Raw genomic sequence first — 19,464 nt, 5'->3', positions numbered from 1 at the left:
ACAATGTATATTACACCCAGTTAGAAAAAGCTGAAATTTTGGCTGAAACTTTTAATTTGAATCATCGCTCTTCAGCACATCTAAGCGACAACACAACTGCTTCTGAGGTTAATGATGCCGCAAACCAAGTCAGAAATACAGATGTTACTCCACCTAATTCACACTTCACTTCTCGCGAAAAAGTGGCTGCCATCATAAAAAAATTAAAAAACAATAAATCACCTGGTGCAGATGGGATAAATAACAAATGTTTAAAACAATTACCAAATAAAGGTCTAAATTATCTTACCACAATATTAAATGCTTGCCTAAATTTATGTTATTTTCCTTCTGATTGGAAAATCTCTAAAACTATTCCAATTCTTAAACCAAACAAGTCTCCTGACTCTCCTCTTTCATATAGACCTATAAGCTTACTCTCATCATTAAGTAAAATTTTGGAAAGAATTTTAAAGGAAAAGATTATTGTATATATCGATGCAAATAATATTCTACCCCCTCAACAATTTGGATTCAGAAGTGAACATAATACTTCACAACCATTACTAAAAATCAGGAAAATGGTCAAAAGTAATTTCAATATTGGTAAATCAACTGGTATGGTTCTACTAGATATAAAAGCTGCTTTTAATTCAGTCTGGCACAATGGCTTAATCTTCAAATTGAAAAAATTTAATTTTCCTATCGAAATTATTAAAATTTTACAAAATTTTCTTGAAAACAGATTCTTCAATGTTTTCTTGGGGAATACTTCGTCACATAGGATCAATATTAACGCTGGCTGTCCTCAAGGGTCATGTCTGTCACCAATCCTTTACAACATTTTTACAGCTGATGTTCCTGAACTTTCAAATTGCACAATGTCAATATTTGCTGACGATACATCAATTCTCTGCTCCGACATTCATTCAGTGGATATAATTCATAATTTGCAGTTTGCTCTAAATAGCTTGAATAATTATTTCAAAAAATGGAAAATTATGATAAATCCCGAAAAAACAAAAGCTATTTATTTTACGAGAAAGCGGAAAGCATGTTTTATTCCCCAAAGTTCGTTGCGATTTTTAAACTTCGACATACCTTGGGACAACGATGTCAAATATTTGGGTGTTATACTTGATACCAAAGTTAACTTCAATAACCATATACCATATATAGTTAATAAAATCAACAAATTAATAAGAGTATTGTACCCTCTAATAAATAGAAGATCTCAACTAAATATTGACAACAAGAAATTAATTATTAAATCTATATTTCATCCCGTTATGTTCTACTGTGCACCAGTATGGTTCTCGTCCGCTAAATGTCATATAAAGAAGCTTCAAGTAGCACAAAATAAACTACTCAAGATGGTATTCAATCTACCATGGCATTATTCCACTCGTCGTCTACATGATCTTGCTGGATTCGAACTTGTCCAAGATAGACTAGTCAGATTAACCACAAACTTCAACAGCAGATGTTCAACTTCTCAGTACCCACATATTAATGAACTTTATTCAACGTAATTTTACCAGTAGTATAGTTTTTTTTATCTTAATTTGTTTCAAATAGGTTTTTGAACATTTTTTTCCTTCAATTCAATAATAAATCATCTGTATATATGTATATACTAGCATGCAACCCGCTACTTCGTTAGCGAAAAAATGTGGAAATAACAGAACAACTACGTAAATTATTTTAAAATGTTTATTATAGAAATTTTAATTATTGCGTAAAGTAAATACACCTTACAATTGTTTGTAGTCCATGATATTTTGAAGTATTAAAGCATCTCAAAACTGCTTGGGTAATTGAAAATTCATAATAATAATTGCAAATATTAATAGTAGATAGATAAAGATATACTAATTTAATAATGTGTGTGAAGTTAAATTTCGAAATTTATAACCCTAGACACAAACCAGTTGAGTTAACAGAGTTATGTTTAAAAGTTTACATGACACCGTTAAACATTGTAAATCAAGGAAAGTGTATTCAAAATGGAATAATAACCACACGGTTGAACCTAATGTACCACTAATGATTGAAACGGGAACTAATCTCCCGTTTTTTCCAAAAACTAAGTCAAATCATAAATGTCAAACATAGTTTTATACTTTTGCGGAATTTTTAAAATTTAATTATTATGGATGGACGAATCTAAATTCATGGAAAACGGGAGAAGATGGGCAGATGGAAATTGCTGGAATTTATAGCCAAGGTGTTTTTCTATCATAACCCATGGTCATAACCCTTAACAGTGCGAGTTTTGATAGAGAAATTAAAATTTTTCGGAAATTTAAATTTCTTGGGAGGATGATCTAAATTTCTTGGAAATGGGAGAAGATGGGCGGATGAATCTTGCTGGAATATTTAGGTAGGGTGTTGGTCTATCATGGTCCGTGGTCATAACCTTTAACAGTGCGAGTTCTGCTAGAGAAATTTAAATTTTTCGAAAATTTAAATTTTTTTGAGGATGATTCTAAATTCTTTTATAACGGGAGAAGATGGGCAGAAGGAACTTGCTTGAATTTATAGCCAAGGTGTTTTTCTATCATAACCCATGGTCATAACCCTTAACAGTGCAAGTTTTGGGAGGAAGAATTTAAATTTTTTGGAAATGGTAGAAGATGGGCGGATGAATCTTGCTGGAATATTTAGGTAGGGTGTTGGTTTATCATGGTCCGTGGCATAACCGTTAACAGTGCGAGTTCTGATAAAGAAATTTAAATTTTTCGAAAATTTAAATTTTGTTTGAGGATGAATCTAAATTTCTTGGAAATGGGAGAAGATGGTCTATCATGGTCCGTGGTCATAACCTTTAACAGTGCGAGTTCTGATAGAGAAATTTAAATGTTTCGAAAATTTAAATTTTTTGGAGGATGAATCTAAAATCCTGTATAACGGGAGAAGATGGGAAAATTAAATTTTTCGAAAATTAAAATGTTTTTGGAGGATGAATCTAAATTTCTTGGAAATGGGAGAAGATAGGTGGAATGAACTTGCTGGAATTTATAGATAAACTGTCCCACTATGATAATCTGTGGTCATAATATTTAACAGAGCGAGTTTTGATAATAATTTTTTAATTTTGACCAAAATCAAAATTTAATATACTTGGGAGGCTGAATCCGAATTCTAGGAAAACGGGAAAAGATGGGCGGATGGAACATGATGGAATTTATAGATAGGCTGTTAGTCTATCATCGTCCATGGTCATAACCTTTAACAGTGCGAGTTCAGAGAAATTACATTTTTACGAAAATTTAATTTGGAGAATGAATCTAAATTTCTTGGAAATGGGAGAAGATTGGCAGATGAATCTTGCTGGAATAGTTAGATAGGGTGTTGGTCTATCATGGTCCGTGGTCATAATCTATACCAGTGCGAGTTCTGATAAAGAAATTTAATTTTTTCTAAAATTGAAATTTTTTGGAGGATGAATCTAAATTCCTGGATAAAGGGAGAAGATAGCCGGATGGAACTTGCTGGAATTTATAGTCAAGGTGTTTTTCTATCGTAATCCATGGTCATAACCTTAACAGTTTGGAAGGATGAATCTAAATTTCTTTGAAATGGGAGAAGATGGGCGGATGAATCTTGCTGGAATATTTAGGAAGAGTGTTGGTCTATCATGGTCCGTAGTCATAATCTTTAACAGTGCGAGTTCTGATAGAGAAATTTAAATTTTTCGAAAATTTTATTTTTTTTGTAGAATGAATTTAAATTTCTTGGAAATGGGAGAAAATGTGCGGATGAATCTTGCTGGAATATTTAGATAGGGTTTTGGTCTATCATGGTCCGTGGCCATAACCCTTAACAGTGCGAGATCTGATAGAGAAATTTTCGAAAATTGGAATTTTTTGGAGGATGAATATAAATTCCATCCAAGAAATTTAGATTCATCCTCCAAAACAATTTCAATTTTCGAAACATTTAAATTTCTCTACCAGAACTCGCACTGTTAAAGGATATGACCACGGACCATGATAGACCAACACCCTATCTAAATATTCCAGCAAGATTAATTCGCAAATCTTCTCCTATTTCCAAGAAATTTAGATTCATCCTACAAAAACAAAAAAAAAATTCCGAAAAATATAAATTTAATAAGTAAGTATTGAACTCTTTATTTTATTATTTTATTTAAATATCGCCATTTGAAGAAATTTTAATATTCATTTCTGTATGTTCAAAATGTATTTTCTTTAATCCATTAACGTCAGATTTGTAGAAAAATCGTAGCTGAGATCAGATGAGAGGTAACACAAATCTATTTTCACGGACAGATAAATAAAGAATAGGACTACACAAAAAAATAAGATTTATACTTAGGGGAATCAGTGGATCAACTACCTTAAATTTCACAAATTCATTAAAATCGAATAGAAATAGCTCTAGAAAATGTCAAATCCAGAAAACTATATCTATATCAAAATAGTATATTTTCCTTAATAGGTCGAATCATACCTGGCCTACAGTAATGATTCGGTCGAGTAAAAATTCAACTTTTTTGTATAAAATCATAAAAAATGTATTTAAGTTTTATTGAGCAACATGTAAGTGGTGTATTCTATAATATTAACAGAGATGACAATCATCCAGATAATTTATCTTTTAGTTTCGATATATATAGACTCAATTGTGCATTTCACAAATTTCAATTTTCGAAACATTTAAATTTCTCTACCAGAACTCGCACTGTTAAAGGATATGACCACGGACCATGATAGACCAACACCCTATCTAAATATTCCAGCAAGATTAATTCGCAAATCTTCTCCTATTTCCAAGAAATTTAGATTCATCCTACAAAAACAAAAAAAAAATTCCGAAAAATATAAATTTAATAAGTAAGTATTGAACTCTTTATTTTATTATTTTATTTAAATATCGCCATTTGAAGAAATTTTAATATTCATTTCTGTATGTTCAAAATGTATTTTCTTTAATCCATTAACGTCAGATTTGTAGAAAAATCGTAGCTGAGATCAGATGAGAGGTAACACAAATCTATTTTCACGGACAGATAAATAAAGAATAGGACTACACAAAAAAATAAGATTTATACTTAGGGGAATCAGTGGATCAACTACCTTAAATTTCACAAATTCATTAAAATCGAATAGAAATAGCTCTAGAAAATGTCAAATCCAGAAAACTATATCTATATCAAAATAGTATATTTTCCTTAATAGGTCGAATCATACCTGGCCTACAGTAATGATTCGGTCGAGTAAAAATTCAACTTTTTTGTATAAAATCATAAAAAATTTATTTAAGTTTTATTGAGCAACATGTAAGTGGTTTATTCTATAATATTAACAGAGATGACAATCATCCAGATAATTTATCTTTTAGTTTCGATATATATAGACTCAATTGTGCATTTCACAACACAATTAAGTTTAAACGTGAGGTGTGTTGACATTATCAGCTATATTTGTATTATTGTTAAAATCGTCAACCATTTATTTTACTGTAGTTATTAAAGCGGAAGTCCCAAATTATTTTTAACCTTGCATGCCCACTGTTTCGACTAATATTATTGAATTATTCCCGTACCAAATTTTATTTAATTTTTCTGTATCGTTGTAATTTTTTACGTTGAGAGATCTTATTCCGATCTTATTTTTTATTTTTATACAGTGAGTGTCACTCAAAATCGTACAACATATTTTTTTTTAAATATTATAAAATTATACAGGCAATAATAGGTGATTATATAAAAAATTAAAAGTCATTTTATTAATTGGAACAAAAAATATGTATTTCAACAAAAAAGTTAACAAACCCTCAATTCGTTAAAAAAATATTGATGAAAATTAAAGAACATCACAAAATTCATAATTCACTTAAATTCGTACAATTATATTAAATTATAATTAAAACTTTAAAAATTGAAAAAAATGTTAATATTAAATAATTCTAATACTTTGTAGGGTATCATTTGCTATTTTTTAGTGCCTTTACGATTTTAAATGAAGCGTTGATATTCTGGGCACTGGCAGTCTTACCCAATTGTTTTATTTGTGGATAAGTGCAATTAAAATTATACCCAATTTTCTAATAGGTAATAGCACACACAATATAAAAATAGCATTTTAAAATATTTCCAAAACATCAACTTTCTAAAACTAATGAATAAAATGTGACTACGATGGTGTACGATTTTAAGTGACATTCACTGTATATAAAAATGTATTTTAGTTTTTCAGTTCATTTTTCAAATTTGCTAAATGTTGTGGTATAAATATCATTCGAAGCGAGTATGACTCAATCTGTGGGATTCTGCATTTATTCTATAATTCAAAAATATATTTGAAAAAGCACAAAATATTTTTCTGATCTTCTTAGGAAAATTAATTTCAACTAACAGTCGTACATACACTCAGATGGACAAATAAGTGTTCACCAATTACCAATAAATATTCTTACTTTAATCATATATGTATATTTACAACTGTCTCAATTTACATCCATTGTTTAAGCCAAAATAAAAATTACAGCCAGAAGATAGATAATTAATAGTAGTAGTAATTGGTTTTTAAGTCTCATAGAAACTCACATTCTAACTTTTAGAATTTTCTATGTTTATGAAAATCAAAAATACTATTAAATAACTGTTAGTTCAAACGTCATTTCGGAAATGCTAAATCGCTTTCAAGGTATCTCGTCTTCGATTCGTATGGTACCCAATTTGCCTTTTTTTTTGACAAATCCTGCTGCTTGCAAACGTTTTGCTTCTTGAGTATCTCCCTATGATATTGCAAGCTCATGTTGAGTTTGACAACAACATTCACGGATTAATGCCTCCAAATCTTGGTCTTCAAATTGTTTGGTTGTCCTGGGCCTTCCGTTTCAAAATCATCACTTCTGAACATGCACCATCTCTTGCACGTTGAAACCGATGGAACACGTTCACCATAAGCTTTGGTGATCTATGTGTACTTCTGCGGCACGTTTTTCAAATGAAAGAAGTAAAGCAAAACTTTCCACATATGACGCTTTGTTGGCACAAAATTCGACAAAAAAAACTTTGTTGTTTACACTTAATGTTCCATAACTAAGCGAGGATGAATGACAGATATATACCCTTTAGAGTGATATAAAAGTTATTAAAAATTAATAAAGGGGTTCAAAAGATACGCCACCTATAGCAAATCCCACATTTTTAAGTCATATACCCAATAGTTGAAATCAAATTTCAGTAAAAATATTTTTTTAAACACACTTTCAACATATTTGGGGTATTCAAACGGTCTGATTGTCCTAATATATTATGATAGTTTAAACAAATTGTTGTTGTGCTTCAAAAAAAGTGTTATTTTATGACAAAACAATGAACATAGTTCAAAAAGTCTTATTAGTTTAGAACATTATTGTTTGAAACACAACAAAAATTGTTTAAACTATCATAATATATTAGGACATTATGACAATAAGGACATTATGACAATATGACCTAATAGCATATCATTTTTTAAAATTTTAAAAATTGTGGTGTGAATGTATGTACATATACATTTTATTTACACGATAAAAACGTAATAAAACTTAATGAAGATTAATATATATATATGGAATATGAAATTAAAAAACTTACATTTCTAAGTAACGTAGAATTTTTTCTTTTAATTGAATTTATAAAATTTGAGCACTTATTATTACACAACTATTTTTTTCAAATGAGTTGACGGTTATATGTAAATAGTGTTGTCTATTCATCGAAATAAAAATATTTAAATAAATGTTTGTGTAAACGATTTTATTTAAGCGAAAATTTATTTGTTATTATCTAAAAAAATGTTTTTTTTTATAAAGCGTGCAATTTGTATGAAGAATACTGGTAATAAGGTTTTAAACTTGAATTTTTTTCATACACAATTTGTTTAACGTTTGGAAGCGTAAGCAATTTGTATGAAGAATACTGGGAAAAAAGTTTAAAACTTATTTCCATAGAATTTTATTTTAACGTTTGTCGTTGCGTTTTGTAAAATGAGGCCCTAAATTTGTTTTATAATCTTTTGATAAATTGAATATGAATAAGGTTTTAATCATAGAGACACATATTGCGTAAATTCTGTTTTTTAAATTTATAAAAAGTTTCTAATACTACATTTGAGTGATAAGTTGATTTTATGAACTTGATAAATAGAGTATAAATAATGATTTACTCATAGATACACATAGTGCTTTACATTTTAATTTTTTTAGGGTCTAATTTTATAAAACGAAATGACAAACGTTAAAATAAAATTCTATGGAAATAAGTTTTAAACTTTTTTCCCAGTATTCTTCATACAAATTGCTTACGCTTCCAAACGTTTTGTTTTATAAAATGAGGACCTTAATTTACTGAAATTGTTATTAAATTTTGCGAGAACAAAATTCTTATTTTAGCGAATAGGAATAAACACGTGATTTTTTTTTGAGAAATGCTTTAATGAATATATTTTTATGAATATTTTTTGTTTTGTTTCACATTTCAACAAAATAATTTGTTTTGTAGTTTTTTATCAAATAAAACTATAACATTTCAAATAGCATTAAACCAACTATATTTACAACACTGTTATTAATATTTTCCCTCATAAATTCCCATATACATTTCATATAACTGTATGTTGAATAAATTTTAAATTTATTGAATAAGGTGAAAATAATAATTTTTACAAAAAAGGTTAAGGTTTGTGTCTGTACTATTGGAATTTTCAACACCATTAGAATTCAACTAATGGTGAATAGGGTGAAAAACTATATATTTTAAAATAAAATTAGTATTCTAAACATGAAAATAAACATTCTGGTGTAGGCTAAGGGTTTAGACTACTGAACTGTAGCCGAACTACATCGGTTCGAATCTCAGTGGAGGCAAAACAATTTTATTGAAAAAAAAATAAAACTACTTGAATAGAATAGTAGAAATGAATTTCAAAAAAGTACCAATATAAGTGTACTGAAATTTGGCCCTTTTTACCCATTTGTATTTGACTTCCGAATAGCATGTTGTGGATTCTTTTTTGTGTGGTTGGAAGAATATTTTATCTTTTTTTATTTTTAAATTGAATAAATAATATCAAATCTCCGTTTTTATCCCGTTTTTTGTCCCCTTTTTGTCCCCCGTGAAGAAATAATTTTCAAAAAAGTACCTAGTAATACGTACTATTTGAAAATAATAGTTCATGGAATTGTTAGTGAGAAAATACATTTTGATAAAAAAGTACCAAAAAAGAAAACAATTTTGAGGCCTTAGGAATTCGAATTTCAAAAAAGTACTGATCTGAGCCAGATACATTCAATATAATATTTCTATGTTTATTTATGTAGGAGATATACATGTTAACAGAGGGTTCTACGGGGACTATTTTTACCCCATATGGCCACTTGAATTTTGAATTTCAAAAAAGTACCAAACACCTGTCGGCTCTTTTTTTGATTACAGGCGGACGCATTTAAAATATTATTTCTAAGTTTATTTGTTTTGGAGATATAGAGGTACAGGTTTTACCCGTTTTTGCCCCATTTGTCCCCCTTAACGACCGAATTTCCATAAATCCCTTCTTAGTGGATCTACATATTGTAAAAGGAACCCATTACCCGAATTTCAAGTTTCTAGCTTTAGCGGTTTGGGCTGTGCGATGATGAATGAATCAGTCAGTCAGTCAGTCAGTCACGTTACTCTTTTATATATATAGATTATAATTCACAGCTTATTATTAAGTAGAAAAGGAGCATAAGCCCTAAACTCTTTACCTTCTAAGACAAATGTATATAAATTTAATATTATCGAAATAAAAAATAAAAATATAAATATAAATAAGATTTGAACCACTTATTGTTAGTTCATTAAATAATGAAGATACAATAAATAAATGATGAAAAAAAAATACCGCTAATGCCACCTATATATAGAAATAAAAAAACGGCTGGACAGAATTGCCCAGCGTGTAACACTGTATAGTCAGATTTTTGATAATCGGTCTGTGGGCGAAGGGGCGTATAACAATTCAATAATATAGGGCTAATGCCCATATTTTCACGGAATCTTCAGAAAATCCTTTTGGGTAACAGTGTAGTCAGATTTTTGATTTTCGGTCTGTTATAAACAATTTAGTTTAGTCTTGCATATTAGGTGCTGAATTAGAAATTTCCATACTGAATTTTTTAATTCATTGGAACCAGCCGAAATGCCACTACATGTATTAACATTGAAGGTTGGTTCTCGACTTTGTCCGACATTGTATATTAAAATCTAGATCGAGATGCAATATAAAACAGATGTTTTCTAAAGGGTTCAGCTTGTAAATAAACCAAAATAAAATAATATAGATATTATTGTCGAAAATTTATATTTAGCTGGACAAATGAAATTTTAGCTTGATATTGTAATATAGCCTGTTAGGTTGTCTCAATAAGTTCTGGTTCTTCAGCTTGTTGAACTGCTGTCGATCTTAGTTGGTTTATGTGTCGTTTAAAAACATGACCACTAATTTGACCAAATAGTGTAAAACACATTTTCTTTAAAATTGCGCCCAGCTTCCACAGATTCTTATTATTCGAATAATATCTAGCTTATACTCTCTCTCCCTCGCATAGTTGACGAGCCTTGCATCGATCCATGTGACCTTGATTATTAATCTGAGGATGTTTTAGTGCATCTAATTGAATTCGTATTTGCCGTTTTAGGTATTACTCAGATAGTGTATTACCATTTAGCAGTGCTGTTGTTCGGTAACGAAAAATTTCTCTTACCTTTTCCCTTATAGGCCGCTGATCATTTACCATAAATTTCAGTAGATTTTTTAGTATTTGAGCATTTCGCTCGGCCCGGAGCGATAAATTTTTGGAAAATACCACGATCTGTACAAAATAATTGAAATTTGTCACTGGTAAATAATGTGGCGTTATCGGACACGATTACGTCCGGATATCGATGTCTCGCAAATAAGTCTAGGACCATCTCTATAGTAGAGCTAGATGTTGGAGAAGTTGGCGTTATACCAATTTCAGCCCACTTCGATTTCGCGTTCATTACCACCAGATAATAATAACCTTGGAAAACACCTGCGTAATCCATATGAATTCGCTGCCAGTTATGTTCTGGTTAATCCCAAGTGTGAAACTCTGCTTTGGGGGGACTTGATTTGACAATACTACAGGATGAACATTATTTTACTAAGAATGTTCATCCTGTACCTGCGAGCTAATTGTTTCATTTTGGATATACCAATATGTTTTTGGTACGATGTCCCCTAAAAATTATGCCATTGTTTAGCGAACATTGTATCTTCCACTCGATTATGTTGAAAATTTTGTAAATGTTTTGAAAGTTCTTCAGCGTGAGTTTCAGCTTGAAGAGTTTTATAATTTAATTTTAACGTTGAATTTTGTTCTATTGTTGATTCACTTCATTATTGATCGCTGTGTCTGTTAACAACGGTGTTTTTACTGGGGCACGTGATAAGCCCTTTTTGTAAATAACTTGATAATTAAATCCTGAAAAAATGCTGCTTATCTTTGCAGCAATGAAAAAGTCATTTGAGGTAGGTTGGCATTCTGATGAAAAATTCGGTACAACGGTTGATTATCTGTTATTAATACAAATGCCCAAACAATTATTGATAAAAATGATCCACTGAAAATACAACGGCTAATGCTTAACGATCAATTTGAGAATAGTTCCTCTCAGCGTCTGTAAGCGATATTGAGGCGAATGATATTCGTCGTTCTTCGTCGTTGATGATATGATTTAAAAACCCCGCAATTCCAGTTGGAATTCGATTTCATGCTGAAAAAAAACAGTATCTATTTTTATTTAAATGTAAATCACATCCTCGTCACCAATTTATTGTATTCTGAACATTTTAAATTATTTTTGTTTTCTTTGACTGTTTTTGCCACACCTCAAACAGAGCCCATCAAGGCCCAACGCATTGAAATCAACTTCATACGTTCCACGTTTTTACTTATTTTGCATCACATTATCATTTCTCCTCTGGTTGTATTTTTTTCCTGAAATTTTGTTTATTTCACTTGACGTTGGTTGTACTTCTTTATTAGCGAGTTCCTTTGAATCGATTTTTGCTGTTTCCAAAGTCAGAGCCTTTGCCACAATGTCTTGAAATTCTGATATTACTTTTTGTGATTGTAACAGCTGCTCACGTATGTATGTCACTGTTTTTGATACCACGGCTAAATTGTGCACGCAGGAAAATGTTAGCAACTGATTTTTTACATGGGCAATTAGTATAAAAACCCTCTATTAACCCTTTGACGACCACGGGGACACAATTGTATTTTCGTACTGTGTTCAAGAATTGTGCCAAAATGTTTTTAAGTGTAAAACTGATTTTTTAATTTTATATTGCGGTATATATTCGGCCTGGTAATTGCATTTTTGTTACAAAAAGATATAAAATCATTATTCATGTTGCGTGCGTTGATATGTAGTCAATAAACATGAGTATTTATTTATTTATTTATTAGCCTATGGAAAATTATCCTTGCAGGCAATTAACAATTATTTTTATAAATGTAATAATAAAACTTATTATAAAAATTAAGAATTCAAGTAAGCAATAATGTTGTTTTTAATTATATTGTTACGTAATGAAAAATCAATATTGGATCAGCATTGGCAAAGTTCGCTCTAATAAATTTCACTGATAATGGAACAAAATGATGTGATGGTCGTTGAGGCACATTAAATGAGATATTTTGGATTAAAAAACCGGAACTTACACTACCATTTATTATGTTGCAAATAAATGAAATGTTTAACATTGATCTTCGGCTCTTCAGGGTTGGAAGTTTAATTAAAGCCAATCTTGCAGAATATGAAGGTAGATTTATTGGGTTGAAATTCAATCCACGAAGACAAAATAGTAGGAACTGCTTTTGTACAGATTCAATAGCATCTGAATGTTTTTTATATATAGGGTCCCATATTACGGATCCGTATTCCAGGATAGGCCTTACCAGGGATGTGTATAGGGATTTAGTGGCATAAGGGTCATTGAACTCCCTATCCCAACGTTTCATAAATCCTAGTACACCTCTGGCTTTATTTGCTGTCATTGTTATATGTGAAATAAAATTTAGCTTGGAATCCAGTAAAATTCCCAGATCTAAAAATTTATCGACCATTTCAAGCTGATGTAGTTCAAAAACATAGTGTGTCGGTATTGGATTTTTTCTAACAAATCGCATATATTTGCAGTTTTTAGGTTTAATTCCATATAATTTTCCCTACACCATGAATAAAACGAATTTAAATCATCTTGAAGAAGTTGCTGATCAAGAACTTGACGATAACTTGAAAATATTTTAACGTCGTCTGCATACATTAAGACATTGGAACCATGAATAACTTGAGGAAGGTCATTTATAAACAATGAAAAAAGAAGAGGACCAAGATGACTGCCCTGTGGTACACCTGATGATACCTTTATATTTCTAGGACGAATATTCTTAAAAAGTACAGCTTGTATTCTTTTTGTTAAATAAGAGAAAATCCACTGTAGTGTACTGTTGGAAAACGCCAATAAACAAAGTTTCTTTCTCAAAAGCATATGATTGACTTTGTCAAAAGCTTTGCTGAAGTCTGTATATATCATATCTATTTGCTGATGTTGAAGAAATCCGTGATAAATTTCGGATGTTAGGTGAAGTAGATTTGTTGTCGTTGAGCATCCTTTCTGAAAGCCATGTTGATAAGGAGATATTAAAGTTGAGACTTGATAGCATAATTGTTCAGTTATAATTCTCTCGAATAGTTTGGGCACAAAGTATACAGAGGTGTCAAATTTGACAGTTCAAAAACACTAAAATCAGCTTTTTTTGAAATTGTTTCGATAGAAAGAGAAAACAAATTTGCGGTTTAATACAGATAGTGCGTTAAAACAAACAACTATATAAATAAGCACAAAACCAAACCAGTTGAAATTGTTTCGAGCGAAAGAGACAAATATATTTTTTTTGCCGTGTCGCCTCTGTATACTTTGTGGTTTGGGTATTATACTTAATTTAGCAATACCTCGGTAGTTTTTAATATCAGACTTATTTCCTGATTTAAATAATGGAACAATAAAAGAATCCTTCCAGACGTTAGGAAAATTACAACTCTTTATTGATTTGTTAAATAAATACGTAAGAGGGATAGCAATATTGTCAGCACAGTTGATTAAAATACTGCTAGGGATTTTATCAGGACCAAAATTATGCGAAAATTTTAGATTCTTTAATTCCATGGTTATAATAGAAACATCGATAAATTGTATAGATACTGATTGAATTGAAGATATCATATATGGGTAGTCAGCAGAATCATTATAAGTTGCATTTGAATAAGTTGTTGAGAAAAAATCCGCAAATAGATTGCTTATAACTGCATCATCACTAGATTCATTTTGGTTAAACTTCATAGATGAGGGGAAGCCAGTTGATTTTCTTTTGGAGTTGACAAATTTGAAAAATGATTTAGGATTACGTTTAAAATTATATTTAACTTTGTTTATATAATTATTGTAACACGATTTACTGAGCAGAGTGTACTCAGCTTGACAAACGGAGTACTTATGGTAAAAAAGATGAGAACCAGTTTATTTAAATTTTTTCTTATTTTTAACTTGAACCAGCTGTTTATTATTCCATGGTGGACCAGATAGATTTGTATATCTTTGTTTTGGAACACATATATCCAAGAAAGAATTTAATTTATTGTAAAAAGCTTCAGTATCTGTATAGTACGAAAATATATTGTACCAGTTTGTATTGTTAAGGAGTTCATTCAGCATGTTATAATTGGTACGATTGAACGAAAAAACCTTTTTACTATCACCAGGTGAGGTCAAGAGCGATTTATATATTATTGACGTTCTTAGCTCAATTGTAGGATGGTAGATATCTTCTGGAGTTGTAATTGGGGATGAGCGATTGATGAATGAATTAGTCACATCGTTTACGAATATTAGGTCCAACATTTTTGAATATTTATTTGCAATGCCATTAATTTGAAATAGACTTATGTCATATAATATATTAAAAAACTCATCAAACTTCGAATTTTGCCTTGTTTGGACAAAATATTTATCATCTGGCAAATAATTCCAAGCTACTGATGGCAGATTAAAGTCTCCAAAGACAAAAATAGCGTCGTTATTATGAAGGGAGCAGGCAATAGAACTAATAATTTCAGCATGTTTGATGTATATTATTTGTGGAGAAGATGGCGGAATGTAAGAACAAGTAATAAATATTTTATATCCATTTATTTTTACTGATACTGATATAAATTCTATATCTTGCGGAAATTCGAAATCTACAAGTTCAGATGGAAAATTGTAAGAAACTGCAATAAGGACTTCACCACCTATGGACTTGCTGCCACGATCACGACGAAAAATATTAAATTTGTTACAAAGTATTTCGGTATTTAAAAAATTTTCATTGAGCCATGTTTCTGTTAATACTAAAATATGTTGATCAATGTTAAAGCTTTCTATATAAAGGGATGATAGTTTTGTTCTCAAACCACGAACATTTTGATAAACGATATGTGGAACGAAAATTTGCACTTTACGACCAAAATTCTATTTTTTATTTTAATTTCAAAATATGCGTTTTTGGCGCTAACTGATTCACATTAAATAGACAAAATGTTTACTTTTATCTAAATAGTCTTATGGTCGTGAAAGGATTTTTAGCGTAGTAGCATACGCTGGGTATCCGCTAGTTAAAAATTAAAAATAGCAAAAATTACAAAAATTATGTTTAAGCATTTCTAATCCATACAGCACTTTTTCATATCGCAAAATTTTAGCAAAAAACATTTTCAGGTAAGGTTATAACCGAATTCCTATTATATTTTTTCCTTAATAAGGTGTAAAATAAACAGCGGTCCTGAATAGCATATAAATGTAAATCCGTGATTGGGTGTACACCACTTGTGTGACACTTCGTATTTATTCTACGATTGGTGCCAAACACCACTCACTAGCGTTAGAATTAAAATTACGCTGATAATTTATATCTCAGCCAGCAAGCTTAGGAGAATATCTCTACTAACGAGCTCATGGTAAATATTTCATAAGGGAAATATAGCACCCCAAAAGTTAGACGTTTTTACGAATATTTAGTCTTATAATTGTCACAATACCTGCGCTCCGCCTGAGGGCTGATGAATCATAATTCGTGAGTTTGGTAATGAGTATCGCATTCCAGGAGCACCTCCAGCGAGAAGAAGTGAACCCATTGAGCAAGCTTGTCCCACACACCAAGTTGCTATAGGAGGTTTTACATACTGCATTGTGTCATATATAGCAAGCCCAGCAGTTACAACACCACCAGGAGAGTTAATATATAAATGAATTGGCTTGTTTGAGTTTTCCGACTGTAGGAACAATAATTGAGCTACTACTAAAGAACTTAAATCGTCATGTACCGGGCCCATCAAACATATAATACGTTCCTTAAGTAATCGCGAAAATATGTCGTAAGCGCGCTCTCCTCTACCTGTTTGCTCCACAACCATTGGAATTAAATGTATTTGGCGGGCTGAACATTTTTTCTATTAAAATGAGACGGAATTTATAAATGTTTGTAATGAAAATAGAAAATTTTAAACTTACAACAATTCTATTAAATGATCTAAACATTTTATTTCTAAATATCGTATTGTATTTGATAATTTGCAAAATAATGACAATAACGTGGCCGAGTTTACACTATTTACCAGAGACACAAATATTCTATGCCAGAGACGTAAATTCAAATAGAAATATTATGTTATGCACAGTCGATTATTCGAATAATCGAACAATCAAATTTTTACACTATTTAAATTTTAAAAAATACACAAAATACTCTGTGACGTTCATTGTAGGGTTCTATAGCTGAAACAAAAAGTCGACTTTTCGACCTTTCGACTTTTCCGTTTTTCAAAAAGTCGACTTTTCGAACTTTCAATTTTTTTCGTTTTTTAAAAAGTCGACATTTCGAACTTTCGACTTTTGGTAATTTATAAAATTCGACTTTTCGAACTTTCGACTTTTTAGTTAAATCGACTTTTTTAGACTATTTTCGACTTTCCGACTATTTTCAACTTTTTACCATTTCTTGTAAAAAAATACATAGTTTCTACATTTATTGATGCGCCTTTTGTAATGTTTAGCAATAAAAATGAAATTTATCAAGGCAATAATAGTTAGAAGAATGTTGTGTAGAAAAAAGCTTTAATTTATAAACATTTATTTATTATTTATATTAGCACACACTACAAAAAATGCAAGTGTATTGCAATAGTTTTAGTATAATGTTGCAATTAAATATTTTTTTTAACAATCTAAAAAGTCGACTTTTATCGACTATTCGACTTTTTTCCACTTTTATCGACTATTTTCGACTTTTATCGACTATTCGACTTATGAGATAACATAATCGATTGTTCGACTTTTTTCCGACCAAAAAGTCGATTTCGACTTTTCGACTTTTTTCAGCAAAAAGTCGATTGTTCGAACAATCGATTTATAGAACCTTATACCATGTTCACACGACGTCATTATTCGTCATTCAAGCTTTCATTCGTCATTCAACCCCCAATTACGAACTGAATTACATGATTCGCCATACAAAATTTCAAGTGCGAATTACCTTGTTCGTACGTAATTCAGTTTGAATTACCTTATGAATTACGAACGAATGACTGTCATCTCTAATTTTTATCGATTATTTATGTATCAAAATCAGCTGTCCAAACAAAAATGTCAACAAAACAAAATAAAGAAAAATATTTTTGTATTAAATAAATAAATTAAAATAAATAAAAAGTCTGATTAAAGTTAAATTCATTTGTAGAAGTAGCAGCTATGCCATTCTTTCAGCCCACACCTCTAATAAAGCCCGCTCGCTGCCCTTGTCCCACTTGCTTGCACTTTTTCTTTTTTCTAATAATGAAAATAATAATTAAATTATATTTGTTTAATTAATAATGCTACAATTTTATGTTTTTACTTACCTTTTTTATCCATTGCCAAATTACAAATTTAAAATTCGCACCAAACAAACAAAATAAACAAAAAAAAACAAAACATGTAAACAGAAGAAAAAACAAGAAGAAGAAATAAATAAATGTCAAACTGAATTACGAATGTTTTCGTGTAAACAGGTTGATTCGCAATCGTAATTCAAAACCCGAATTAAGTAATTCAGACTGCCGTGGAAACATGGCATTAGTACATTGCAATTGCAATTTTGTGTTATGGACAGTGTATTATTCGATCAATCGACATTTTGGTCGATAACTATTACGTTATCTCAAAAAGTCGATTAACCAAAAAAAGTTAAAAAATATTTAATTGCAACTGTATACTAAAACTAAATATGCACACAATAACAGAAACAAAATAATAGCCTGCAATTTGGTACAGTTGTATTTTTTCTAGTGTATGGAAAAATAAATAATTTTTATAAAATAATGCCAAAGAGACAATTTTCATAAATTACCAACAATCGAAAGTTCGAAAAGTTGACTTTTAGTTTTATGCTGCGTTTACACATGCAAATAAATTGATGAAAGTTGGGAATACGAATTATTATCGAAAATACATCGAAATGTCAACAAGTTGCTTGATCAAGCAACTTGTAAACGCTCCCCTGTAGTAAATAAAATAGTCAGTTGGTAAAAAACACTAACTATAAATTAACTATTTTGCAAATGACTACAAATTGGTTTAAATCTCATGCAGATATCAAACAAACATACTGCAAAATATCAAAAAAAAAGTACACATAAGAATTCTTATGTGTACTTTTTTTTCATCAATCTACATCCATGTGTAAGTAGATGGATGAAAGTTGACAATTCGTATTATCGAAAATGTCGAAAATATATCGAAATGTCTACAAGTTTAGCTTGAGCGTTTACACATGCAAGTAAAAGTTCATTTTGTAAATGTTATCGAAGAATAATGATGTCTTCAAAATGCCACAATTATAAGAAAATTACAGATAATTTGAGAAATAAACCTTTTATATATCAGCATTTGTTATTTTTAAGTCCATTTGCGGCTTGAAACCAAATTTTATTATTTTTATTTATAACAATGTTGCCATGATATTCAAATACAAACATTTCTGGGGTAAATGTTATAGTGCATTTACACTTGTAATTTTCAAACTAGTTTATGATCATAAGCTACTTTCATAAACAATACCGTTTACATCAGTATTTTAGACAGTAAAGTGGTTTAATTTTGACAAGTCATAAAACAGCTGACTTCAACATAAAAAAATTTAATAAAAATATGGACGTTGTTAAGAAAAAAACGTTGCTGCACGTACTTATATATGTACATAGTCCCCTTTTACAATGCAGAAATTGAAAGGCAGACAGACGAAGTTTGTTGGAGAGGGGTTGAAGAGGTAGAGTGTGTATTACACAGGTTTATGTTAGTTCAAAAGAGAATGAGATAAATGTCT

At 30.3% G+C, this 19,464-nt stretch overlaps 1 protein-coding gene across 2 annotated transcripts in view; it reads right to left on the bottom strand.

Moving 5' to 3' along the window:
• ClpP (Caseinolytic protease proteolytic subunit) overlaps window positions 1-16,723 on the bottom strand; it is a 37,773-nt gene extending 21,050 nt beyond the window's left edge. The window contains exons 1-2 of one of the 2 annotated variants that reach the window (XM_065501210.1): window positions 16,617-16,723; window positions 16,145-16,555 (exon numbers count right to left, since the gene is read on the bottom strand). In XM_065501210.1, the coding sequence (XP_065357282.1) occupies window positions 16,145-16,555; window positions 16,617-16,643 (438 nt within the window). In that variant the 5' untranslated portion in view covers window positions 16,644-16,723. The remainder of the gene's footprint in view (window positions 1-16,144; window positions 16,556-16,616) is intronic. The other variant, XM_065501211.1, reaches the window with a different exon arrangement.
• Window positions 16,724-19,464: the final 2,741 nt, after the last annotated feature.

This window comes from Calliphora vicina, chromosome 2 (genome assembly GCF_958450345.1).
Source record: "Calliphora vicina chromosome 2, idCalVici1.1, whole genome shotgun sequence".
NCBI classification, from domain to species: domain Eukaryota; kingdom Metazoa; phylum Arthropoda; class Insecta; order Diptera; family Calliphoridae; genus Calliphora; species Calliphora vicina.
Note: the sequence above shows the minus strand (reverse complement) of the source record. Positions and strands in the feature narration are given on the sequence as shown.